Consider the following 27,768-nt stretch of genomic DNA (forward strand, 5'->3'; position numbering starts at 1 on the left):
CTTAAGGACAGAAATCAGCGAATTGTGGTAAATGGCTTTTTTTGAGACTGAGGATGGTAGACAGTGGTTTTCCCCAAGGGTCATTGCTGAGGCCACTGCTTTTTGATATACATAAATGACCTAGATATTGGAATACAGAGTAGAATTCCTAAATTTGCTGATGACATCAAAGCGAGGATGATAGCAATCAACTGCAAAATGGCATAGAAAGTCAAGCAGAATGGGCAGACAAGAGACAGATGGAATTTAATACAGAGAAGTGTGAGGTGATGCATTTTAGCAGAAGGAACAAGGAGAGGCAATAAACACTTAATGGCACAGTATTGAAGTGTGTGCAGGGAGAGATGGACCTGAGAGTTAATGTGCACAGCTCCCTGAAGGTGTTTGGACATATTGAGTGAATGGTTAGCAAAGCATTTGGGAGCTTGTGCTTCATAAATAGAGGTATTGAGAAAAAAGTAGAGAAGTTATGCTGCACCTTTATAAAGCGCTGGTTAGGCCACAACAGGAGTATTGCGTCCAATTCTGGTCACTTCACTTTGGGAAGGATGTGAAGGCCCATGAGTAGGTGCATAGGAAATTTACCAGAATGGTTCCTGGGATCGGGGATCTTAGCTATAAGGTCAGGTTGGAGAAGCTGGATTTGTTTTCACTACAGCAAAGGATGCTGAGGGTGATTTGATAGAGGTGCACAAGAATATGACGGGTTTGGATAGGCTGGGTGGGGAAAGGCTGTTCCCACCAGTTGATGGTACAAGGACTAGGGAACACAGATTTAAGGTATTGGACAAGAGATACGGGGTGACGTGAGGGAAAGTGTTATTGCACAGCGAGTGGTGAGGAGCTAGAACTCGCTGCCGACGTATGTGTTGGAAGCGGAGACACCCAATGTTTTCAAGGGGAGACTGCATAGTCACTTGAGGGAAATAAACTTGCATGGTTACGGGAATAGAGCGGGGGAATGGGACTGACTGGATTGCTCCACAGAGAGCCGGCATGGAATCGATGAGCCAAATGGCCTCCCTCTGTGCAGTTATGATTCTATGATTCATCTCATTCTTTAATGAATTTTACAATCAGTGTAAAGGGATATTTCACCATTTTCTTCATCTGCTCTCTGAACTTAGTCTGGGTCACGCCATAAATCCCCGTGTTTGTGCAACAACTCAGCAGCTGCAGCATGAATCCCATTTCCCGTAAATAAGAAGGTGGAATTGCATACACATCCCCGAAATACAGCATCCGGTTCCATATAGAATACACCAGAAACACTGCCCATAACAGGATGAAATTGCCCGAGATAACAAGCAGTAAAATGATGGATTTCCTGCGGCTCTCCATCTCTGGGTCTCTGGGACTCTTTCCACTGCTGGGACCCCGGAGTCTCCTGCGGGCTCTGCTGGCCACTAAAATGTGTCTGACGGTGACAGCATTGAGCAGCAGAATCACAACAAATGGGACAAACGGGGTGAGAATATAATGAAGGAGCTCGATTGATGTCCAGAATAGTGACACCTGAACATCAAATTTTACATCACAGAACCAGGGGACGTTCATAAGCCAATAATAAGCGGTGAACATAAAATACCAGGTGATGTTCTTTAAACAGCTCAGCACAGTCACTGTTCCCAGAACCACAACCGCTGTTTTCTCGCTGCAATATTTAGTTTTCAGCTTCTGGCAACAAATGGCCACAAATCGATCAAAGGTGAAAGTGACGGTGAACCAGACAGAAGAGTCTGTCGCTGCATAAAGCATGACGGCGTGAATATTACACACGGGGATGGACCGCAAGAAACTAAATTGTACCCAATAAACAATCGGAATGTGCCGCAATATCAGATCGAGGATAACGACCAGTAGATCCGCCGTTGCCATGGCCACCAGGTAGCGAGTGACACATTTGGAGAGACCGCACTTTCCCCGAGACAGGATCACAATATTCATTAAGTTCACTGTGAGGAAGGGAAATATACAGGGAAATTATTCATCATTCTCGGAGCAAAAGCAGCAGTTTGATGGAATTCGGGGTGAAATCTGCAACTCACTAGCTCCATTCAATAACATAATCTAAATCTATTACCAGTGGAGCTGAATACAGGGTTCATTGTAAGAATAAGCGGGAATGTATTGTGGAATCAAGAAATCAAATGGGGATATATACAACAGCAAAGTATCAGATGTTTGATCAAGGAGAGATTAACCGATAGATTTACCTTTCGCCCAGCAGGCAAATGCATTGCCAGAGGTACCAGGGACACAAAGGACCAGAACCTCTCAGGTAGCCGTCGTGTCCCGGGAGCAGTCAGCATTTGGAGCGGTGCAATTCGCTTCTGTGCCCCTGTGTTAGGGAGGGGGAAATCCCATTCGGATTCATGCTCCTGGTTAGAATATCCACTGGCCCAGAAATTCGGGTCGGGGGTTTCCCGCGGGTGTAAGCCCCCGACCTGCACTTACCTAGCGCGTCGGCCGTTGAGATCTGGGCCCCCGTGGAATTCTGATCCTGGACCTACTCCAGCTGCCGGCGCGCAGTGCTTGCATATCCCAGGGGCGCAGTTAGTTTGAAGCATCCCCTGGGATCACGTGGGCCTCGGGGATCCAATCGGAGCAGGGACTGCTCCATTCATAAGATTGACAGGAAGACCTGTCAAAAGTTATGATTACTACGGCCCCAAAACAGCACTAAAGCTTAAAATACATTTTTAAAAAGTCACATTTTTAAATAAACTAAATTACATGAAATAACTATTTTAAACAATAATCCATCCAGATCAGGGATTTTATCCTCTTTGAATTTGATTAGTTTATTTATTATATATCCCCTCTTTTATTTTAAATGCACTTATCTCATTACTAATCTCATCATCAAATGTAATGTTCTATCTCCTTGGTAAATACTGAAGCAAAATAACTATTTAGTGTTTCTGCCATCTCTCTATCATTACCTGTGGTATCATCCTGTCTATCGCTTTATAGCCCTATTCCCATCCGAGCCTTCCTTTTTTATTGATGTGCCTGCAAAATATTTTACTATTTTGGTTTATATTCTTGATAATTTAAGTTCATAGTTTCTCTTTGCTTTTCGATTTTTTGTAAATTCTCTCCTAATCTCTTCATATTCACCCTTATCGTGCACTCCCCTGCTGTCTATGAATTTAATGAATGCTTCTTGATAATTTAAGTTCATAGTTCCTCTTTGCTTTTCTATTTTTTTGTAAATTCTCTCCTAATCTCTTCATATTCACCCTTATCATGCACTCCCCTGCTGTCTATGAACTTAATGAATGCTTCTTTCCTTATTCTCAATAGTTCCCTTATGGCTTGTTTCATCCAGGGTGTCTCATTAGTGTTTGGCTTGTTCTTTCCGTTTCACAGAATATATAGTTCCTACTCCCCGTTAAACACTGTTTTAAATGTTTCCCATTGTCTGTCTACTTCGTTAATTGCCAATATTGTTGCCCATTTCATTTTCCCAAGTTCTATTCTCTGCTCGTCAAGTTCTGCTATTCTGCAATCAATGAACCTGGTTTTCGTCATACGTATGTCCTTCTCAATTATCATCTAAAAGCGTATTACATTATGGTCGCTATTGCCCAGATGTTTCCCTAATTTTCCTTCACTTATCTGCTCTGGTTGATTCCCCATTACTAGATTAATAGCGAATGGTAGGACACTGAGTAGTGTAGATGAACAAAGGGACCTTAGATTACATGTCCACAGATCCATGAAGGTTGCAGGCCAAGTCGATAAGGTGTTTAAGAAGGCATACGGAAAGCGTGCCTTTATTAGCCTTGGCAAAGAATACAAGAGCAGGGGGGTTAGGCTTCAACTGTATAAAATAATTGTTAGGCCTCAGCTAGACTACTGCGTGCAGTTCTGGTCAACACATTACAGGAAAGATGTGATTGCAGAAGAGACGGTACAGACGAGATTTACAAGGAAGTTGCCGGGAGTAGAAAATCTTAGCTATGAGGAAAGACTGGATAGACTGGGTCTATCTTTTTGGAGCAGAGGAGGATGAGGGAAGACTTTATTATGGTCTATAAAATTATGAGGGGCATAGATAAAGTAGATAGAAAGGACCTAGTTCCATTAGCAGAGAGGTCGAAAACCAGAGGGCACAGATTTAAAGTAATTGGGGGACGGTTTAGAGGGGATTTGAGGGGAAATCTCTTAACACAGAGGTTTGTGGGGATCTGGAAGTCACTAAATGAAAGTGTGGCAGAGGTATGAACCCTTGCACATTTAAAATGTACCTGGATGTGCACTTGGGGTGCTCTAACCTGCACGGCTACGGAGCAAGAGCTGGGAAGTGGGATTAGACTGGAGAGCTCGTTGTTGGCCAGCGCAGACATAATGGGCCGAAATGGCCTCCTTCCATGTTGTAACTTTCTAGGATTCATTGATTCTAGAATACTCCCAGCTGGGCTTCTTGCAACGCAGTTACATGGAAACAAAGAAACATAGAAGGCAGGAGCAGGATTAGGCCATTCGGCCCCTCGAGCCTGCTCTGCCATTTAATGAGATCATGGCTGATGATCCAAATTCAGTACCCTGTCCCTGCCTTTTCCCCATATCCCTTGATCACTTTAGCCTCAAGAAATATATCCAACTCCTCTTGAATAAATTTAATGAATTGGCCGCAACTGCCTTGTGTGGAAGAGAATTCCACAGGTTCACCACTCTCTGGGTGAAGAAATTCCTCCTCATCTCAGTCCTAAATGGCTTACCCCTTATCCTTAGACTGTGACCCCTGGTTCTGGGCTCCCCCGCCATCGGGAACATCCTATCTACATCTAGTCTGTCTAGTCCTGTTAGAATTTTATAAGTTTCAATGAGCTCCCGTCTCATTCTTCTAAACTCTGGCGAATATAACCCTAATCGAGCCAATCTCCCCTCATACGTCATTCCTGCCATTCCAGGTATCAGTCTGGTGAATCTTCGCTGCACTCTCTCCATGGCAAGAACATCCTTCCTCAGATAAGGCGACCAAAATTGCACACAATGCTCAAGGTGTGGTCTCACCAAGGCCCTGCGCAACTGCAGCAAGAATTCCTTGAACTTGTACTAAAATCCACTCGCTACGAAGGCCAGCATACCATTTGGCTTCTTAACCGCCTGCTGCACCTAGATGCTTACCTTCAGCGACTGGTGCACAAGGACACAGAGGTTTCGTTACACTTCCCCTTTTCCCAATATATTGCTAATCTGTCTTCCTGTTTTTGCCACTGAAGCGGATAACCTCGCAATTATCCACATTTTATAGAATTTGCCATGGATCTGCCCAATCACCCAACCAGTTCAATTCGTACTTGAGTTTCTCTGCATCCTCCTCACAGCACACACGCCCACCCAGCTTTGTGTCGTCTGCAAGCTTGGAGATGTAACATCTAGTTCCCTTGTCTAGATCATTTATATATATTGTGAATAGCTGGGGTCCTAGCACCGAACCCTGCAGAACCCCACTAGTCACTGTCTGCCACTCGGAAAAAGATCTGTTTATTCCAACTCTTTGCTTGGTATCTGCCCACCAGTTCTCTATCAAAGACAGTACTTTAACCCCAATCCCATGTGCTTTAAATTTACACGCTAATCTCTTATGTGGGACATTATCGAAAGCCTTCTGAAAGTCCAAATGCACCACATCCACTGGTTCTCCCTTATCCATTTTACCAGTTACATCCTCAAAATATTCCAGTAGATTAGTCAAGCAGGATTTACCTTTTGTAAATCCATGTTGACTGTGTCCAATCCTGTCACTGTTTTCCAATTGCTCTGCGATTAAATGTTTCATAATGGACTCTAGCATTTTCCACACTACCGATGTCAGGCTTATCAGGCTATAATTCTCCATTTTCTCTCTAACATCTTTGCTAAATAGTGGGGTTAAAATAGCTATCCTCCAATTCATGGGAACTGTTCCAGAGTATTATAGATTTTGGAAGATGGCCAACAATGCATCTACTATTTCTAGTGCCACTTCCTTAAGTACCCTAGGATGTATATTATCAGGCCCGTAGGATTTTTCGGCCTGCAATCCCATCAATTTCCCTAACACCTTTTCTCTACAAATACTGATTTAATTCAGTTCCTCCCTCTCATTAAATGCTATGTTCCCCGACCTCTCTGGGAGGTTAATTGTGTCCTCCTTTTGAAGGCAGAACCAAAGTATGTATTTAATTGACCTGCCATTTCTTTGTTCACCATTATAAATTCCCCTGATTCTGACTGCAAGGGACCTACGCTTGACTCCACCAATCTTTTTCTCTTCACATATCTATAGAAGCTTTTACAGTCAGTTTTTATGTTGCTTGCAAGCTTACACTCATACCCTATTTTCCCCCTCTTAATTAATCCCTTTGTCCACCTTTGCTGAACCCTAAACTGCACCCACTCCTCAGGTATGTTGCTTTTTCTGATCAATTTTTATGTCCTCTCCTGGATATTATGCTATCCCTAATTTCCCTTGTTAGCCACGGTTGATTTTTTTTATGCCAAACAGGGCTGAACGAATTCTGTAGTTCATCCATGCGATCTTTGAATGTTTGCCATTGCCTATCCACCGTCAAGCCTTTGAGTAACATTGCCCAATCAATCTTACCCAACTCGCACCTCAAACCATCGTAGTTTCCTTTTTTTAAATTCAGGACCCTACTTCACTCTCCATCTTAATGAAGAATGATATCATATTATGATCGCTCCGACCAAAGGGGCCTCGCACAACTAGATTGCTAATTAATCCTTTCTCATTATATAATGCCCAGTCTAAGATGGTCTGATCTCTAGTTGGTTCCTCGACCTATTGGTCCAGGAAACCATCTCGTATTCACTCCAGGAATTCCTACTCCACAGTATTATTACTAATTTGGTTAGCCCAATCTATATGTAGATTAAAGTCACCCATGATAACTGCTATGCCCTTATTGCACACGTCACTACTTTCCCGTTTAATGCCATCCCCAACATCCGCATACTGTTTGGAGGTCTGTATAAAACTCCCACTAACGTTTTCCGCCCCTTGGTATTTCTCAGTTCTACCCATACAGATTCCACATCATTAGAGCTAATATCCTTCCTTTCAATTGTGTTAATCCCCTCTTTAACCAGCAATGCTACCCCACCTACTTTTCCTTATTGCCTATCTTTCCTGAATATTGAATACACCTCGATGTTGAGTTCCCAGCCTTCATCACCCTGTTTCCGTAATCCCAATCATATGATATCCGTTTACCTCTATTTGTGCAGCTAATTCAACCACCTTATTACGAATGCTCCTCACATTAAGACACAAGGCCTTCAGGCTTGTTTTTTTAACAATCTTACACATTTAAGAATTATTATTTACTGTGTCCATGTTTGATTTATACCCTTGATTTCTCTGGCTGCCACCTTTATTTTTCCTCTTCTTTTCTTTTGCTTCTATCCTCGTTTCCCTTTCCTCTGTCTCCCTGCTCAGGGTCCCTACCCCCTGCCATTTTAGTTTACATCCTCCCCCAGAGCAGCAGTAAATACTCCCCCTAGGGCATCGGTCCTGGTTCTGCCCAGGTGCAAACCGTCCGGTCTGTAATCGTCCCACCTCCCGCAGAACCGGTTCCAATGTCCCAGGAATTTGAATCCCTACTCCTTGCACCATTCCTCTAGCCACGTATTCATCTGAAGTGGCCTTCTATTTCTACTCGTACTAGCACGGGGCACTGGGAGCAATCCTGAGATCACTAGCTTTGAGGTGATATTTTTTAATTTACCTCCTAGCTCCCTATATTCAGCTTTTAGGACCTCATACGGTTTTTTACCTGTATCTTTGTTACCTATATGCATCAGGACAACTGGCTGTTCACCCTCCCCTTCCAAAATGTTCTACAACCGTTCTGAGATCTCCTTGCCCCTTGCACCAGGGAGGCAACATACCATCCTGGAGTCCCGTTTGCGGCTGCAAAAACGCCTATCTATTCCCCTTACAATATAATCCCCTATTACTATAGCTCTGCCACTCTTTTTCCTCCCGTCCTGTGCAGCAGAAGCAACCCATCCTGGAGTCTCGTTTGCGGCTGCAGAAACGCCTATCTATTCCCCTTACAATATAATTCCCTTTTACTATAGCTCTGCCACTCTTTTTCCTCCCGTCCTGTGCAGCAGAAACAACCCACGGTGCCAGGAAGTTGGCTGCTGCTGCCTTCCTCTGATAAGTGATCTCCCTCACCAATATCCGAAGCGGTATATCTGTTTGAGAGGGTGATAGCCACAGGGGACCCCTGCACTATGTGCCTGCACCTACAACTCTGCCTGGTGATCACCCATTCCCTTACTGCTGGTGCTGCCTTTACATGCGGTGTGACCAAATACCTAAACATGTTATCCAAGATCTCCTCATCATCGTGAATGGTCCAGTATGTATCCACTCGCAGCTCCAGCACTGCAATGTGGTCTGTTATTAGCTGCAGCTGGAAACACTTCCTGCACACATGGCCGTCAGGGACACAGGAACTGTCCCTGATTTCCCACATAGTGCAGGAGGAGCATATCATGTGGCCGAGCACTCCTGCCATGAAGTACCCTTTAATGAATTCAAATTAAATTAAATCAAATCAATTCCACCAATTACAATACAATTAAATGATATACATAAGGGCCTTGGTTTACCAGCAGTCCCTGCTACACTACAGACATCCTAAAGACTAGAAACCACAAGATTTAATTTTGGAAAAAATGAGGAAGAGAGAAATACTCACCAACCAATCACTTACCTGCTTTCTGGTGACGTCACACTTCGATTAATTTTTACTTCTCTCTCTCCGTCCCTCTGAGCTCGGAGATTGGTAAGCCTACCTGCTCCATGCCTCTTTATATCACCGCCGCCGCCTCGCTCCACTCAGGTACGCTGCCCCCACCGCTGTGGGGCATACCTGCGCCACTCCCACTCTTTAAATCGCCGCCGCTGCCTCGCTCCACTCAGGACCGCCGCCGCCGCCGCTGTGGGGCCTACCTGCACCTCTCCCACTCTATATATCCCCGCCGTTGCCTCGCTCCCCTCAAGTCCACTGCCACCGCCAACTTGCCACTTGCCCTTGGATCCCATGGGCTTTTACTTTTTTGAGTCACATGCCATGTGGGACATTTTCAACGGCGTTGTTAATATCTATGTGGACTGCATTAAATGCATTACCCATAATGAAACTCCTCGTTACCTCTGCAAAAAATGCAGTCAGACACGACCTTCCATTAACAAATCCATGCTGATTGTCCTTGATTAATCCATGCCTTTCGAACTGCCGATTTATACTGGCCATCAGAATTCGTCCAATAATGTTTCCACCACCGAGCTAAGGCTGACTGGCCTGTAATTGGTCAATCCCTTTCTCCCTTTTTAAAAAACTTCATCCGGGTCTTGAGTTTTATCTGCATTGCATGACACTAAACTCCTTAAGTAACAACAGAAAATGCTAGAGATACTCAGCAGGCCAGGCAGCATCCGTGGAGAGAGAAACAGAGTTAACGTTTCAGGTCTGGGACACTTCATCAGAACTGGAAAAAGCTGGAAATGTAATAGATATTAAGCAGGTGCAGAGACATTAGGGGGGGTGGTTTAGGAGGGGAGGAAGGAATTGAAAGAACACCCTGTACTTTTGTAAGAGGCAGGACAGATAAAATGTTGCAAATGTTAATGGCAAAAATCATTCTCTCTTCAGCAGCACCAATGCATTCTATTTCAATGCTGTCTGGTCCACAGTTCCATTTCATCCTTCGACTCATCTGACGCTTCAACAAAAAACATTTTTTTTCCTTTCTGATGTCAAGGATCGCAAGCTTCATCAACTCATGGACACCATAGCCCCCGCGCCGAACTTTCTTCCCCGTTACTTTCCTCTGATCCCATCTCTTCCAAACTCACCCCCTGGCGTGTTTTCACTATCCCCTCTAACCTTCCCCTCTCCGACCACGAACGATCAGTCCTCAGCAAATGCCTGACCTTCATTCCCTTACGCCCCCTTCAGAATGAATTTCGAGCTCGGCACGATGCTGAGCTCTTCTTCCATCGCCTTCCTCTCCATGCCCACTTCTCTGGCCAGGAGTCTTCCCCCCACACGGCTGATCCTTTCTCCCGCTTTCTAAATTCTCGTTCTACTTGGACCCCTCCCTTTGGCCACTTACCCTCTCTCGATTTTTTCATTGCTAACTGCCGATGTTACATCGGCTGTCTCCATTTCTCTGCTCCCCTCACTCACTCCTACCTAACTCCCTCTGAACTTGCTTCACTCCATTCTCTCCGATCCAACCCTAACATTATCATTAAACCTGCTGAAAAGGATGATGCTAATGCTGTTTAGCGAACCGAGCTCTACCATGTGGAAGCTGAACGGCAACTCTCCAATACCTACTCCTACCTTCGCCTGGACCATGACCCCACTAGCAAACATCAAACCATTGTTTCCAAGTGTGTCACTGACTTCATCTCCTGTGGAGATCTTCCCTCCATGGCCGCTAATCTCATAGACTCCCAACCACACACAGGCCGCTTCTACCTCCTTCCCATGATCCGTAAACCGGACTGCGCTTGTAGACCCATCGTTTCAGCCTGTTCTTGCCCCATGGAACTTATCTCTTCCTATCTCAACTCTATTTTTTCTCCCCTTGTCCAGTCTCTTCCAACCTACATTTGGGACTCTTCCGACACCCTCTGTCACTTTAGCAGTTTCCAGTTTCCTGGCCCCAACTATCTCTTTTTCACGATGGACGTCCAATCCCTCTGCACCTCCATCCCCCACCAGGACGGCCTTCTGGCGCTCCGTTTCTTCCTTGAACAGAGGCCCAACCAGTCCCCATCAGCTTCCACCTTCCTCCACCTGGCTGTACTTGTTCTCACATTGAAGAAATTCTCCTTTGACTTCACTCACTTCCTCCAAATTAAAGGTGTTGCTATGGGAACCCGCTGGGCCCTAGCTATGTCTGCCTGTTCATGGGATATGTGGAACATTCTTTGCTCCAGTCCTACTCAGGTCCCCACCCTCACCACTTTTTCTGGTACTTCGGTGACTGTATTGGTGCCGTTTCCTGCTCTCGCCCTGAACTAGATAAGACCATTCACTTTACTTCCTATTTCCACCCTTCTGTCACCTTCACATGGTCCATCTCTGACTCTTCCCTTCACTTCCTTGACTTCTCTGTCTCCATTTCTGGCGATCAGCTTTCAACAAACATCCACTACAAGCCCACCGACTCCCACAGCTACCTGGACTACACTTCCTCCCACCCTGCCTCCTGTAAGGACTCTATTCCATTCTTCCAGTTTCTCTGTCTCCACCGCATCTGTTCTGCCGATGCCACCTTCCATACTAGTGCTTCTGACATATCTTCCTTTTTCCTCAACCGAGGATTCCCCTCTACCGTGGTTGACACCGCCCTTGACCGTGCCCGTTCAACTTCCCGCACTTCTGCTCTCACCCCTTCACCTCCCTCCCAGAACCACGATAGGGTTCCCTTTGTCCTCAACTTTCACCCCACCAGCCTCTACATTCAACCGATCATCCTCCGCCATTTCTGCCACCTCCAACGTGAACCCACCACCAAACACATCTTCCCCTCACCTCCCCTTTCAGCATTCCGAAGGGACCGCTCCCTCCGCAACACACTGGTCCACACATCAATCAACCCCAACAGCACATCTCCTACACCTGGCACCTTCCCGTGCAAGCGCAGGAGATGCAACACATGCCCTTTTACCTCCTCCCTTCCCAATGTCCAGGGCCTCAAACACCCCCTCCAGGTGAAACAGCGATTTACTTGTACTTCCTGCAATGTAGTATACTGTATTCACTGCTCCCGATGCGGTCTCCTCTACATTGGGGAGACCAAACGCAGATTGGGCGACCGCTTTGTGGAAGACCTCCGTTCAGTCCGTAAGGTTGACCCTGAGCTTCCGGTCGCCTGTCACATTAATTCACCGCTTCACTCCCACTTTGATCTCTCTGTCCTCGGCCTATTGCATTGTTTCAAATAACCTCAATGTAAGCTCGAGGAACAGCACCTCATCTTTCGATTGGGCACTTTGCATCCTGCCGGACTCAACATTGAGTTCAACAATTTCAGCTAATTCTCCCTGCCCCCATTTTTCATGCAGTATGATTTTTGCCATTCCCATTTGCATAATGTTATCTTTCCTGCCTCTTACAATTCCTTCCTCCCCTCCTAACTGCCCCCCCGCGTCTCTGCACCTGCTTAATATCTGTTACATCTCCAGCTTTTTCCAGTTCTGATGAATGGTCCCAGACATGAAACCTTAACTCTGTCTCTCTCCCCACGGATGCTGCCTGGCCTGCTGACTATTTCCAGCATTTTCTGTTGTTATTTCAGATTTCCAGCATCCGCAGTATTTTGCTATTATACTAAACTCCTTAATAGTTCCTCTCTCACTATGTATCTCATCTAATATTTTACACTCTACCTCCTTAACAACAATGTGTGCCTTACCCCAGTGCTGTGAAGACAGATGTAAATTGTTTATTAAGATCTATACCCACGTCTTCTGCCTTCACACACATGTTAGCTTTATGGTCCCTAATATGCCATACTCTTGCTTTAGTTATCCTCTTGCTCTTAATGTATTTATAAAACATCTTTGGGTTTTCCTTGATATTGCATGCCATTTTTTTATGACCTTTCTTTGCCTTCCTAATTGCCTTTTTAATTTCAATCAGGCACTTTCGAAAGTCCTCTAAGCTTTCTGTAGTATTGAGCTCTCTGTGTCTGACAAAGGGTTCCCTTTTGTTCCTTCTCATATCCTGTATGCATCTTGACATCCAGGGGGCTCTAGATTTGAAAATCCCACCCTTTTCTTTCTGGGAACATATTTGCTCTGAACCCTCGCTATATCCTCCTTGAATGCCTCCCACTGCAAAGACACTCATTTCCCATCAAGCAGCTGCTTCCAGTCCACTTTTGCTAAATCACTCCTCAGCTCAGTAAAATTGGCCTTTTCCCAATTGAGAACTTTTACACCTGGTCTATCTTTGTCCTTTTCCATAAGGGGAGAATTAATATCAATCTTCCAAATCATGATCTGTTTGATAGAGTAAGTAAGTCTATTTCTAGTGGCAGAATCGTCAGTAACCAGAGGACACAAATTTAAGGTAATTGGCAAAAGAAAGAGAGGAGAGATGGAGGATTTTCTTTATGCAGTGAGTTGTTGTGATCTGGAATGCTCTGTCAGAGAACGTGGTGGAAAAAGATTCAAAAGCAACTTTCGAAATACAATTGGATAATTAGTTGAATGGGAAATATTTACAGGGCACTGGCAAAATATTAGGACTAATTAAATAGCTCTTTCAAAGAGACAGCACGGACACGATGGATCGAATGGTCTCATTCTGTGCTGTACCATTCCATGATTCTATGAGCAAGAGACAGAGAGAGAGAGAAAAGAGGTAAGGAGTGAAAGTAAAATAGAGATTGACAGACTGGGAGAGGTACAGAGGGACATAAATTAGCTTTAAAAGGGGAATTGAATAAATACTTGAAGGGGAGCAATATGCAGGACTATGGGAATAATTGGAGTGGTGAGCCCATGATGGATTTGATCAAAAGGATGAGAATATTATAATGGAGGTGTTGCCGGATCGGGAGCCAATGTCAGTGATCATAGTGGCGATGGCTGAATGTGACTTGGTGCCTGTTCGGATATGGGTAGCATTTGGACTCCAGTTTATGGAGGCTTGTAACGGGGAGGCCCACCAGGAGAGCATAGGAATAGTCGAGCCTGGATTTAACGAAGGCACGGATGAGGGTTTATGCAGCAGAAGGGCTGAGGTAGTCGATATAATGGAGGTGCTAGTAGGCAGGCCTGGTGGTACAGAGGATACGAGGTCGGAACTGAGCTCAGGGTCAACGAGAACGCCGAGGTTGCGAAAATCTGGTTCAGCCTCTGACGTTGGCCAGAGAGTGGGTCTGAGTGGCTAGATAGGGAATGGATTTTGTGACGACGACATAAGAAATGGTTTTGGTTTTCCCAAGATTTAAAGGACAAGCACAATAATGCAGTGGTAAACGGTTACCAGATCTAACTGCTGGATACAGAGACTTACCAGGAACAACATCCGCAGCAAGGAGGTGAGAGTAAATCAGAAGAACAGTAATACAGTAAAACATGCTTAATAGAACAGACGGATAGAGAGACTTACCAGGAACGCCCACAGCAGCAAGGATAGGATAATAAATAACAACACAGCAATACAGTAAAACATGGTTAATTGAATAGTTGGTTTGAGAAACTTACCAGGAACACCAAACGCAGCAAGGAGAGGGTAGTAAAAGTGTTGAATAATCACAAGTGCTTCATAGATCCGGCTTTGTAACTGTAGTGTATCATAATTTGCATCAATATATTCCATCTCCCCGATGAAAGCCCTACCCATTGTTGTAACATTCCAATCTACTGTTGTTAGATTCTGACCCATTGTTTTAACATTCCAATCTACTCTTCTCATATTCTGACTCCCTCTCTGTGGAGCAGTGCGCTGATCCCTGTCAGTGCCGGAGTTGATGCTCGCATTGACACTATGGGATAACACATTGAATGGTGTCCCTTTTAATAGAAGAGGGAAACACTGCACTGATACAATTAGAGTACCCAGAGACTGACACTAATTACAGTCAGTGAACAAACAGCTTCAGTTAACCCGTGGAGACTGACATTAATTACTGTCACCGAACAAACAGCTTCAGTTAACCCATTTCATATCTGCACTTTTTGTACCACAGAAAATTAGAACATTTACCCAGACCATATGAGGGTTTGTGAGGGAAGGAATGGTAGAATATTGCCAGCTCTGGCCACAATCTTTCAAACCTCCTTGGATATGTGAGTGTTGCCAGAGGACTGGAGCATTGCAAATGTCACACCATGTTTAATAAAAAGTGAGGGATAAACCCTGTAACTGCAGGCCGTTCAGCCTAATGTCGGTGGTGCAGAAACTACAAGAGGCCATATTACGGGATAAAATTATCTGTCACTTGGAAAAATATGGATTAATAAATGACAACCAGCACAGCTTGTTTTAATGTCTCAATGTGTCTGCCAATCCTGATTGAGTGCTTTGATGAGGTAACGGAGAGGATTGATGGTAGTTGTGCATCTGGACTTTCAAAAGGCGTTTAATGAAGTGCCACGTAATTGACTTGATAGAGAATTCCAAAATGATTCTCAGCATACCAAAAATGGTGGGGGACCAAGATGCTATTGAGGGTGAGGAACTTAATATAATTAATATAAGTGGAGAAAAAATAACAGAGAAACTAATGGGACTAAAAGCTGACAAATCCCCTGGACCTGAAGGCCTAAATCCTAGGGATCTAAAAGAGGTGCCTGAAGAGATCGTGGATGCATTATTTTTGATCTTCCAAATTTCCCTAAATTCCAGAATGGTCCCAGCGGATTGGAAGGTCACAAATATAACACCGCTATTCAAAAAAGGAAGGAGTGAAAAATCAGGGAACTACAGGCCAGTTCGTCTGGCATCAGTCGTCGGCAGATTATTGGAATCCATTGACAAGGAAGTGGTTTCAGGTCACTTAGAAAATCATAAGGTGATTAGGCAGAGTCAGCCTTTTTTGTGAAAGGGAAATCGTGCTTGACAATTTTATTAGAGTTTTTTGAGGATGTAATTAGTAGGGTAATTAAAGAGGAATACGTATATGTAGTATGTTTGGATTTCCAAAAGACATTCGATAAGGAGCCAGAAAAAAACTTACGACACAAGATTAGGGCTCATAGGGTTGGGGGTAATATATTATCATGGAGGGAAGATTGGTGAATGGACAGAAAACAGAGAGTAGGGATAAATGGATCTTTTTCAGGTTGGCAGGTACTGTAGTGCCAAATGGATCAGTGTTGGGGCCTCAGCTATTTACAATCTATATTAATGACCTAGATGACTCGACCAAGTGTAATGTATCGAAGTTTGCAAATGATACAAAGCTGGGTGGGACAGAAAGCTGTGAGGGGAACACAACGAGTCTGCAAAGGGATATAGCTAGTCTAAGTGAGTGGGCAGTAAGGTGGCAGATGGAGTATATTGCAGGGAAATGTGAGGTTATTCACTTTGGAAGGAAGAATAGAAAGACAGAATATCTTTTAAATGGTGAGAAATTTTAATTGTTTGTGTTCAGAGAGATTTTAGTGTCTTCACGCAAGAAATACAGATAGCTAGCATGCAGGTACAGCAAGCAATAAGGAAGGCAAATTGTATGTTGGCCTTTATTGTAAGTGGGTTGGAATATAAGAGTAAGGAAGTCTTGATACAATTGTACAGGGCCTTGGTGAGACCACACCTTTAGTACTGTGCACAGTTCTGATCTCCTTATCTAAGGATGGATATATTTGCCGTGGAAGCGGTGCAGCGAAGGTTCACTAGGTTGATTCCTGAGATGAGAGGGCTGTCCAATGATGAGAGGTTGTGTAGAATGGGCCTATTGCAATGTGCTGTTGCATTTCAACTGACTATGATATTGCAAGGTGATATTCCACTGCAATGTTCTATTGCATTGCAAATTACTATTATAGTGCAAAGTGATATTCCACTGCAAAGTTCGACTGCATTGCAAATCATGATCATATTACAAAGTGATATTCCATTACAATGTCCTATTGCATTGCAAATGAATATTATATTGCAAAGCGATATTCCATTGCAATGTCCTATTGCATTGTAAGTGACTATTATATTGCAAAGTGATATACCATTGCAATATCCTACAGCATTGCAAATCATTAATATATTTCAAAGCGATTTCATTTGCAATGTTCTATTGCTTTGCAAATGATGATCATATTGAAGGCAATATTCCATTGCAAAGCGCTATTATATTGCAAATGACTATTATATTGCAAAGTGATATTCCATTGCAATGTTCTAATGCATTGCAAGTGGCTATCATACTGCAAGGCAAAATTCCATTGCAATGTGCTGTGGCATTGCATCTGACTACTATATTGCAAGGTGATATTCCATTGCAATGTGCTATTGTATTGTAAATGACCACTAATTTGCAAGGTAATAGTTCACTATAATGTCCTATTGCATTGCAAATGACTATTACATCGCAAATTGATATTCCATTGCAATATTCTATCGCACTGCAATTGACATTAACATTGCACTCAAATTCCATTGCAATGTTCTGTTGCATTGCAAATTCCTATTATTTCCAAAGTGATATTGCATTACAATGCTTTGTTCATTGCAAATGACGATCATACCCATTTCAATGTGCTAATGCATTGCAAATGACTATTATAGTGCGAGGTAATATTCCACTGCAGTGTTCTATTATATTGCAAATGACTATTGTATTGCAAAGTGATGTTCCATTGCAAAGTCTTATTGCATTGCAATTGACGATTATATAGCAGTGATATTCCTTTGCAATGTGCAATTGCATTGCAAATGATTATTATACAGCAAAGCAAAAATCCATTGCAATGTTGTAATGCAGAGCAAATGATGATCATATTGCAAATCGATATCCCATTGCAATGTGCTGTTCCATTGCAAATGACTTTTATATTGCCAAGCTTTATTCCATTGCAAGGTTCTATTGCATTTCAAATAACTACTATGTTGCAATGTCATATTCCATTGCAATGGTGATCATAATGCAGTTATATATTCCATGGCAATGTGCTATTGTATTGCCAATAACTATTAGATTACAAAGTGATATTCCACTGCAATATTTTATTGCATTGCAAATGACGATTGTCTTGCAAACTGATATTCCAATGCAATGTTGCATTGCATTGCAAATGACGATTATATTGCAGTGATATTCCATTGCAATGTTCTATTGCATTGCAAATGATTATTATATTGCAAACTGAAATTACATTGCAATGTGCTATTGCATTGCAAATGACCATTATATTGCCAAGCGATATTCCTTTGCAATGTTGTATTGCATTTCAAATGACGATTATAATGCAGTGATCTTCCATTCCCCACTTCTGCTGCATTACAAATGACTACTATGTTGCAAAGTGATATTCCATTGCAATGGCCTATTGCATTGCAAATGGCGATCATATTGCTGTGCGATATTCCATTGCAATTGCTATTGTATTTCAAATGACCATTACATTGCAAGCTAATAGTCCATTACAATGTCCTGTTGCATTGCAAATGACTATTTCTTTGCAAACTAATAGTTCATTGCAATTGCATTGCAAATGACAACTATATTGCAACGTGATATTCCTTTGCAATGTTCTATTGCATTTCAAATTACGATCACGATGCAAGGCAATATTCCATTGCAATGTTCTATTGCATTGGAAATGACTAGTATATAAGAAAGTTATATTCCAATGCAATTTTAAAGTGCATTGCAAATGACGATCTTATTGCAGGTCAATTATCCATTTCAATGTGCTATTGCATTGCGCATGAGTATTATATTTCGAGGTAATATTCCACTGCAATGTTTAATTATATTGCAAATGACTATTGTATTGCAAAATGATATTACAATGCAATGATATATTTTACTGCAAATGACGATCATATTGCAAGGTGATATTCCATTTCAATGTGCTATTGCATTGCAAATGACGATCATATTGCAAACTGATATTCCAATGCGAGGTGCTTTTGCATTGCAAATGACTATTATATTGCAAAGTGATATTCCAAGTCAATATTATATCGCATTGCAAATGACGATCATACTACAAAGTGATATTCCATTGCAATGTTCTATTGCATTGCAAACCACGATTGCATTGCAGTATTATTCCATTACAATGCACTACTTCATTGTGTATATCACTGCATTATAATCGTCATTTGCAATGCAAACGAAAATTGCAGAGGAATATCAATTTGCAATATAATACTCATTTGCAATGCAGAACACATTGCAATGGAATATCACATTCCTACATAATTCATTTACAATGCAATACCAAATTGCAATGGAATACCACTTTTTAATATGACAGTCATTTGCAATGCATTGGAACATTGCAATGGAATATCAGTTTGCAATATAAAAGTCATTTGCAATGCAATTGAACATTGCAATGGACTATCACTTTGCAAGATGATCGCCATTTGCAATGCAGTAGAAGATTGCAATGGAATATCAATTTGCAATGCAATAGAACATTGCAATGGAATATTGTTTTTCAATATGATCACCATTTGCAATGCAATGGAACATTGCAATGAAATATCACTTTGCAATATGCTCGTCATTTGCAATGCAATAGAACATTGCAATAGAATATCACGTTGCAATGTAATAGTAGTATGCATTCCAATGGAATATTGTTTTTCAATACGATCGTCAATTGCAGTGCAATGGAACATTGCAAATGATTATCACTTTGCAATATATTAATATTTTGCATTGCAATAGAACATAGCAATGGGATATCACTTTGCAATGTAATAGTCATTTGCAATGCAATATGGCATTACCTTGCAATATAATAGTCATTTGAAGTGCAACAGCACAATTGTAGTGTCCGTGTGTAGATAAAGACACTGAAGACAGGAGTTGGTTCACAGGTATTTACTAAGCAATTCTGGGGGGGTTTCTAAAGGATATACACAATACACAGGCTTATATAGCCCAAGTGGCAATTACCGGCATTACGCACACCTGGGGCTCTTAAAGGCATATACACCATAATTGCTCTTAAAGGCACATACACCACAATTCCTCCCCTTCTAGCTAACTAGTACATCATATATTAAGTAATTATTAATTACATGTTATATGCAAAATAATATACATTGCTGTATTAATTAATTATAAGTTAGTCTCTCAGGAGGCTTCCTGACTCGGTCCGGATAACGCCTCGGGGGTGTAGTAGTTTCTGGTGGTGTAGTAGGTTCTTCTGGCAAGGCTGATTCAGCTTGAAGGCCAGTGTCGGGTTCATCGGGCTCCAGTATCACTGGATCGGAGGTAGATATGGGTATCTCTACTTCATCGTTAGATGTATAGAGTGGTGGTGTAGGTGGTCCCTTTTCGGATGACTTGATGATTTGGTCAGCGTGGCGCCTTATTATGCTGTCTCCGATGTCCACGGTATACATCAGTGGTCCTAATCGTGTGCAGATAGTTCCAGGCTGCCATTTCTTGGTACGGTAGTCCCGGGCCAAAACCGGTTGGCCTATCTGGAAGGCCCTAGTTGGCCTTTCATTCATGCCCTGAAACTGCTGGTTCTCCACGTCCCTTCGGATGTTGGGCTTCACCAAATCCAGCCGGCACCTTAGGTTTCTATTGTAGAACATCATGGCGGGAGTTTGGTTAGTAACCATATGCGTTGTATTCCTATATGCAAAAAAGAAGTTATCCACCTTGTGCTGAAGTTTTATGTCTTCATTACCCATGGCCTTGATGGCCTTCTTGAAGGTCTGGACAAACCTTTGAGCCAATCCATTGGTGGCGGGATGGTATGGGGCGGACGTGTAGTGCTTTACCCCATTGTTCTTTAAGAACTTTCTGAATTCTTCTGACACAAATTGCGGTCCATTATCAGAACAAATCTGCTCCGGCAGCCCATTCCTGGCAAATATGGTCCGTAATACTGTGATGTTTTTTTCCGTGGTGGTGGAGGACATCTTTATTACCTCCGGCCACTTGGAGTGTGCATCAACTGCGATTAAGAACTTTGAGTCCATAAATGGACCAGCAAAGTCGATGTGCACCCTTTGCCAGGGAGATGAGGGCCACTCCCATGGATGTAGAGGGGCCTGTGGTGGAGCATTTTGGACCTTCTGGCATCCTAGGCAGCTCTTGTTCATGTCTTCGATGTCTCCATCGTTACCTGGCCACCATACAAACGCCCTAGCTAGGTTCTTCATTTTCACTCCACCCAGATGCCCCTCGTGAAGCTCCTTTAGCACTTTATCCTGGAGTTTGGGTGGAATCACCACTGTGGATCCACTCATCAAGGTTCCTCGGCACACTGACAGCTGTTCTCTTCTTTGCGAGAATGCTGGCAACAATGGTTCGCCATGTGCTGACCATCCCTTCCCTGTTAAATCATAGACCCGTGAGAGAGTAGGGTCATTTCTTGTCTCCCTTTCAATGGCAGAATTTGTCACCGGTAGACATTCCACTATGGTAGAGTGGAATATCTCTACTGGGTCTACTGTAGGTGCCTCTTCTATTGTTGGCAAAGGTAGGCGTGATAAACCATCAGCATTCCCATGCTGTTTTGACCCTTTGTATTCAATGTTGTATTGGTGTGCCCCTAGAAGAAGGGACCACCTCTGTAGTCTTTGTGCTGTCATAATGGGGACACCTTTTTTAGGGTTGAATATGAAGATGAGGGGTTGATGGTTAGTCAGCAAGGTAAATTTTTGTCCATGTAGGTAATGGTTGAATTTCTTCACTCCCCATACCAGGCTGAGTGCTTCCCTGTCTATCTGGGCATAGTTACGCTCAGCTGAGTTCAATGAGCGTGACGCAAAAGCTATCGGACGTTCCGAGCCATCAGGGAATCTTTGGGACAATACCGCTCCTATGCCATAAGGGGATGCATCGCAAGCCAGTCTGATTGGTACTGATGCGCTGTAATGAGCCAAAATTTTCTCGGATGTGATTAAGTCTTTACATTTATGGAAGGCACGTTTACAGTCTTCGTTCCATTTCCAAATCACTCCTGTCTGTAGAAGATCATTAAGAGGGTGTAGAATAGTTGATAAGTTCGGTAAAAATTTATGATAGTAATTTATTAATCCCAGGAATGACCTTAATTGTGAAACATTTTCAGGTGCTGGGGCTTTTATATCTGCTTCAATTTTTTTCAGGTGAGTTATGCAACCCTTCCTTATTAATTATGTGGCCACAATATGATATCTGATTTTGGAAAAATTCGCACTTGGGGCAATTTGCTCGTAGGCCCCGTTCTTTCAGCCTAGTGAGCACCTGCTCCAAATTGGCAAGGTGCTCGTTGTCGTTTTCTCCTGTTATAAGGATATCGTCTAGGTAGCATTGAGTCCCCGGAATCCCTTGCAGGACTTGCTCCATAACTCTTTGTCAGATAGCTGGAGCTGATGCTATTCCAAAAACCAGTCGATTGTACTGGTACAGGCCTTTGTGTGTGTTTATTGTGAGATAATTTTTAGAGGTCTCCTCAACCTCCATCTTTAGATATGCCTGTGCCAAGTCAATTTTTGTGAAACGTTTCCCTCCGGATAGTGAGGCGAAAATAGCTTCTATCCTCGGAAGAGGATACTGTACCGTGTGAAGGACCGGGTTTACAGGCACCTTAAAGTCCCCACAGGTGCAAATGTTTTTCTGTTCCTCAGAGTTATTTTTCAATGTTTTTTTCATGACTGGAACGATGGGTGTTGCCCATTCACTCCAATCTATTTTGGATAAAATGCCTGCCTTTTCCAAATTCTTCAGCTCTGCCTCGACTGCCGGACGTATTGCTTAAATTTGGAATTGCTGTATCTTCCACTTTTATTGAGGCGGTGATGCCTTTCAAGGTTCCTAGTTTCTATTGAAACACTTCTTTGGCGTTGGCCAAGATGTCTTTTAATGGTTCAGGTATGATGTCATCATTGTTTTTTTCCTTACTGGTCACCGTCAGTGCCTGAATGGTGTGCCAGTCTAAACGTATCTTCCTTATCCATTCACGTCCCAACAACGGTGGACCACCATCTTGTAGAATGTATAAATACAACTTTTGTATTTCTTTGCCGTTGTATACCACAGGCACCCTTATTTTTCCTTTGGGGTAGACTTTCTGCCCCGTACATGTTTTTAAGATAATGGATGTGTCTTTTAGAGGTATATGCAAAAATAGCCTCTCGTAATCTCGTCGATTTATTACGGTTAGAGCTGATCCTGTATCTAGCTCCATTTTAACTGGGGACCCTGCTATTGTGAGGGTAACCCAAATGGTTTGGTAATCCTCTTTGGCAAGTACATTATATAATTTGAGACAGCTTAGTCTCCTTTTTCCGGAGTCGCTATCGCTATTCTGGTCTTCGGAGCTATTGTCCGTCATCATTTGTACCTTCCTGTACTTTTCTTTATTGATTTTTTGTTTTCTGTCAGTGGATTTATTTTGTCCAGATTGGCATACCCGTGCAATGTGTCCAATCTTACGACATTGCCTGCATGCTTTGCCCTTTAACCAGCAGTCCCTTTGGTTATGGGTGGATCTGCCGCAGCGATAACATCTTCCGAACTCCTTGTCATTTTAAGGGTGACGAAGTCCTGTGTCTCTTGTTATATCTCTGCAGCTCCTTTTGCTGCTGCTTCGTATGATACAGCCATACTGAAAGCTTTGTCCAATGTTAAATATTTTTCAGAAAGCAGTCTTTTTTGTGTTCGTTCACTTAAGAGACCGCAAACAAATTTGTCTCGAAGATAATCCGATAGTTTTGCTCCGAATTGGCAGTACTTTGATAGCTTTCTTAATTCGGTTCGGTAATCAGCGTTACTTTCATTCTTGTGTTGATTTCTCTTGAAGAACTTGAATTCTTCCGCTATCAGCAGCGGTGTTGGGTTTAAATGCTCCTGCAGGGTATCAACAATTTCTTTAAAAGTCTTGTCCTTTGGTTTGGCTGGAGTGATTAAATTTCGTAACAGCCCATATGTCTTCGCGCCCATTATGTTCAGAAGTACTGAAGCCTTTTTTTCATCTGTTATTCCATTTGCAGTGCAATAAACCTCTACTCTTTCCACGTATGTGGTCCAATCTTCTATTTCACCATCAAAAGCCTCAATATTACCAGATTTAGGCATTTCAGAAAAGATATGGCGCTTCCCGCGCTTTTTTTTTTCTCTCTGTAGCAACGATATGGCGCTTCCCGCGCTTTCCCGCCACTGCTACCGATAACAACGCTGTTTTACTGTGGTTTCTGTTTATTCACTGTTGGAGAGTCGTTCCCGACGGAGGTCTAAACGCTGACCTGCTTGCCGCGCCGGCTGTCTCTCGTGTGCACCCTTCCAGTCCTTTATTGCTTGCCTCCGATTTTGCTGCCTGTCTCAGCTGTTGAGCCCGCCGCTGGAGCTCCAGCCTGATGCCCAGGAAGGATTAGCGCAGTACCTGTCAGCAGGTTGGCCAGCTAGTGAAGCCACAGTTTCTCTTACTTCCTTGAGTCTTCTGGACGCTAGAGGAATCGATGTCCTTGAGGTGCTGCCGAATTGCAGGTAAGTCCGTTTCCACTTCGTTGCCACTGTAGTGTCCGTGTGTAGATAAAGACACTGAAGACAGGAGTTGGTTCATAGGTATTTACTAAGCAAGTCTGGGGGTGGTTTCTAAAGGATATACACAATACACAGGCTTATATAGCCCAAGTGGCAATTACCGGCATTACGCACACCTGGGGCTCTTAAAGGCACATACACCATAATTGCTCTTAAAGGCACATACACCACGCCAATGCAGTGGAATATCTCTTTTAAATATAAATCGTTTGCAAAGCAATAGCACATTGCAATTGAATACCACTTCGCAATATTATAATCATTTGCAATGCAATCTGGCATTTCAATGGTTTATTACCTTGCAATATAATATTCATTTGCAATGCAATAGCACATTGCAATGGAATATCACTTTGCAATATAATATTCATTTGCAATGCAATAGAACATTGCAAAGGAATACCAGTTTGCAATATAATAATAATTTGCAATGCAATGACATATTGAAATGGAATATCGCCTTGCAATATGATCATCATTTGCATGGAAATAGAACTTTGCAATGAAATATAACGTTGCAACAAAATAGTAATTTGCAAAGCAATAGAATATTGCAATGCAATATAAATTTGGAAATATAATAGTCACTGCAATGCAATGCAACATTGCAGCAGAATATCAGTTTGCCATATAATTGGCATTTGCAATACAATCTAACATTGCAATGGAATAAAACTTTGCAATGTACCAGTCATTTGGAAACAATAGAAAATTGCAATGGAATATCGCTTTGCCATCTCATCGTCATTTGCAATGCATTAGGACTTTACAATTGGACCTCACTTTGCATTGTTGCTGTCATTTGCAATTTATTTGAACATTGCTTGGAACATCACTACAATATAATCGTCATCTGCAATGCAATTGAACAGTACAGTGGAATATCACTTTGCAATACAAAAATAATTTGCAATGCAATATAACATTGCAATGGAATATCACTTTTCAATATAATTTTTCTGCAATGCAATAGCACATTGCAATAGAATAAAACATTGCTATATAATTGACAATTGCAATGCACTAGAACATTGTAATGGAGTATCACTTTGCAATATAATAGTCATTGCAATGCAATGGAACATTGCAATGGAATAGCAGGTTGCAATATAATCGTCATTTACAATGCAATAGAGCTTTGCAATGAAATAAAAATTTGCAATATAATAGTCATTGCAATGCAATGGATCTTTGCACTAGAATATTATTTTGCAATATAATATTCATTAGCAATGCAATAGAACATTGCAGTGGAATATCGCTTTGCAATATGGTCATCATTTGCAATGCAATGGCACATTGTTATGGAACATCGATTTGCCTTCTGATCATCATTTGCAATGCAATAAGATATTGCAATTACTCCTAACTTTACATTGTAGCAGTCATTTGCATTGCAATTGCTCATTGCAGTGGAATATCACTGCAACATAATCCTCATTTGCAATGCAATAGAACATTGCAGTGGAATACATAGATACATAGATACATAGAGATAGGAACAGGAGTAGGCCATTCGGCCCTTCGAGCCTGCTCCGCCATTCAATGAGATCATGGCTGATCTTACCAGTTCAGTACCCCGTCCCCGCCTTTTCTCCGTAACCCTTAATCCCCTTAGCCTTCAGAAATATATCCAATTCTCTCTTGAAAATATTTATTGAATTAGCCTTCACAGCCCTCTGTGGCAGGGAATTCCACAGGCTCACCACTCTTTGAGTGAAGAAATTCTTCCTCATCTCTGTTTTAAATGATTTGCCCGCTATTTTTAGACTGTGGCCCCTGGTTCTGTGCTCCCCGGCCATTGGAAACATTCTCTCTGAATTCAGCCTGTCCAGGCCTGCCATAATTTTATATGTTTCGATGAGATCCCCTCTCAATCTTCTAAACTCCAGTGAGTACAAGCCCAAACTATTTAATCTCTCTTCGTAGGTCATTCCCGCCATTCCAGGTATCAGCCTGGTGAATCGCCGTTGCACTCTTTCCATGGCAAGAACATCCTTCCGCAGATGGGGCGACCAAAACTGTACACAGTACTCCAGATGCGGTCTCACCAGCACCTTGTACAGCTGTAGTAAGGTATCCCTATTCCTATACTCGAACCCCCTTGATATGAAGGCCAACATACCATTTGCCTTCTTAATCGCCTGTTGCACCTGCATGCTCTCCTTCAGTGACTGGTGCACAAGAACACCCAGGTCCCTCTGCACTTCCCCATCTCCCAATCTATTGCCATTTAGATAATAATCTACCCTCCTGTTTTTACCCCCAAAGTGGATAACCTCGCATTTATCCACATTATAGTGCATCTGCCACGTATCCGCCCATTCCCCCAACCTGTCCAAATCGCACTGTAGCCTCCTGACATCCTCATCAGAGCCCACCCCTCCTCCTAGTTTAGTGTCGTCAGCGAATTTGGAAATATTGCATCCAATTCCCTGATCCAGATCATTTATATATATTGTGAACAGCTGGGGTCCCAGGACAGATCCTTGCGGCACCCCGCTGGTCACTGCCTGCCACTCCGAAAACGAGCCGTTTATTCCAACTCTCTGTTTTCTATCCGCCAGCCAGTTCTCTATCCACGTTAATACTTTGCCCCCAATTCCATGAGCCTTAATTTTGCATGATAATCTTTTGTGTGGAACCTTATCGAAGGCTTTCTGGAAGTCAAGGTACACCACATCCACTGGCTCTCCCCCATCTATTTTACCAGTTACTTCTTCAAAAAATTCCAGCAGATTAGTCAAACACGATTTACCCTTTGTAAATCCATGTTGACTCTGTCCGATCCTTTCCCCATTTGTCAAGTGCTCCGCTATTTTATACTTAATAATGGACTCTAGCATTTTGCCCACAACCGATGTAAGGCTTACTGGTCTATAATTCCCTGCTTTCTCTCTACCCCCCTTTTTAAATATTGGGGTAACATTAGCTACCCTCCAATCCACGGGTACTGTTCCCGAGTCAATGGAGTTCCGGAAGATGATCCTTAGAGCATCTGCTATCTCCAGGGCCACCTCCTTAAGTACCCTAGGATGTAGTTTATCAGGCCCCGGGGATTTGTCGGCCTTCAGTCCCCTCAACTTACCCAACACCATATCCCTAGAGATACTAATTTCTGTCAGCTCCTCCCTCTCATTAGTCCCCATGTTTGCTGATATTCCTGGGAGGTTATTTGTGTCCTCCTTTGTGAATACAGAACCAAAGTATGAGTTTAATTGGTCTGCCATTTCCTTATTCTCCATTATATATTCTCCCGAATCGGACTGCAAGGGACCGACTTGGGATTTTACCAGTCTTTTCCTCCTGATATACCGATAAAAGCTTTTGCAGTCTGTCTTTATGTTTGCTGCAAGTTTACTTTCGTATTCTATTTTCCCCATCCTGATTAATCCCTTTGTCCTCTTTTGCTGTATCCTGTACTGCCCCCAATCTTCCGGTCTGGTGCTTTTTTTTGCCAGTTGATATGCCCTTTTTTTTGATTTTATGCTGTCCCTAATTTCCCTCGTTATCCACGGTTGAGTCACCTTTTTAGGTTTATTT

At 42.7% G+C, this 27,768-nt stretch overlaps 1 protein-coding gene and 1 pseudogene across 1 annotated transcript; both read right to left on the reverse strand.

Moving 5' to 3' along the window:
* Positions 1–712: 712 nt before the first annotated feature.
* Positions 713–14,520, reverse strand: LOC147087597 (putative G protein-coupled receptor 139). Its single transcript, XM_085977806.1, has 2 exons — positions 14,267–14,520; positions 713–1,955 (listed from the first exon to the last, which is right to left on the reverse strand). The coding sequence occupies exons 1-2, from the start codon at positions 14,475–14,477 to the stop codon at positions 1,054–1,056; spliced, it is 1,113 nt and encodes a 370-aa protein (XP_085833932.1). The 5' UTR covers positions 14,478–14,520; the 3' UTR covers positions 713–1,053.
* On the reverse strand, positions 7,477–8,546 carry LOC147087598 (uncharacterized; annotated as a pseudogene).
* Positions 14,521–27,768: the final 13,248 nt, after the last annotated feature.

Source organism: Somniosus microcephalus, unplaced genomic scaffold (assembly GCF_052327205.1).
Source record: "Somniosus microcephalus isolate GS21.2 unplaced genomic scaffold, FLI_Smic_1.0 unresolved_chr5, whole genome shotgun sequence".
In the NCBI taxonomy this organism is placed as follows: Eukaryota; Metazoa; Chordata; class Chondrichthyes; order Squaliformes; family Somniosidae; genus Somniosus; species Somniosus microcephalus.

Coding starts and splice junctions, on each gene's coding strand:
- LOC147087597 (XM_085977806.1), bottom strand. CDS start 14,477: ATGAGAAGAGTAGATTGGAATGTTAAAACAATGGGTCAGAATCTAACA. Junction 1,956..14,266: donor TGCTGCGTTTGGTGTTCCTG/GTAAGTTTCTCA, acceptor CCTTCCTCACAG/TGAACTTAATGAATATTGTG.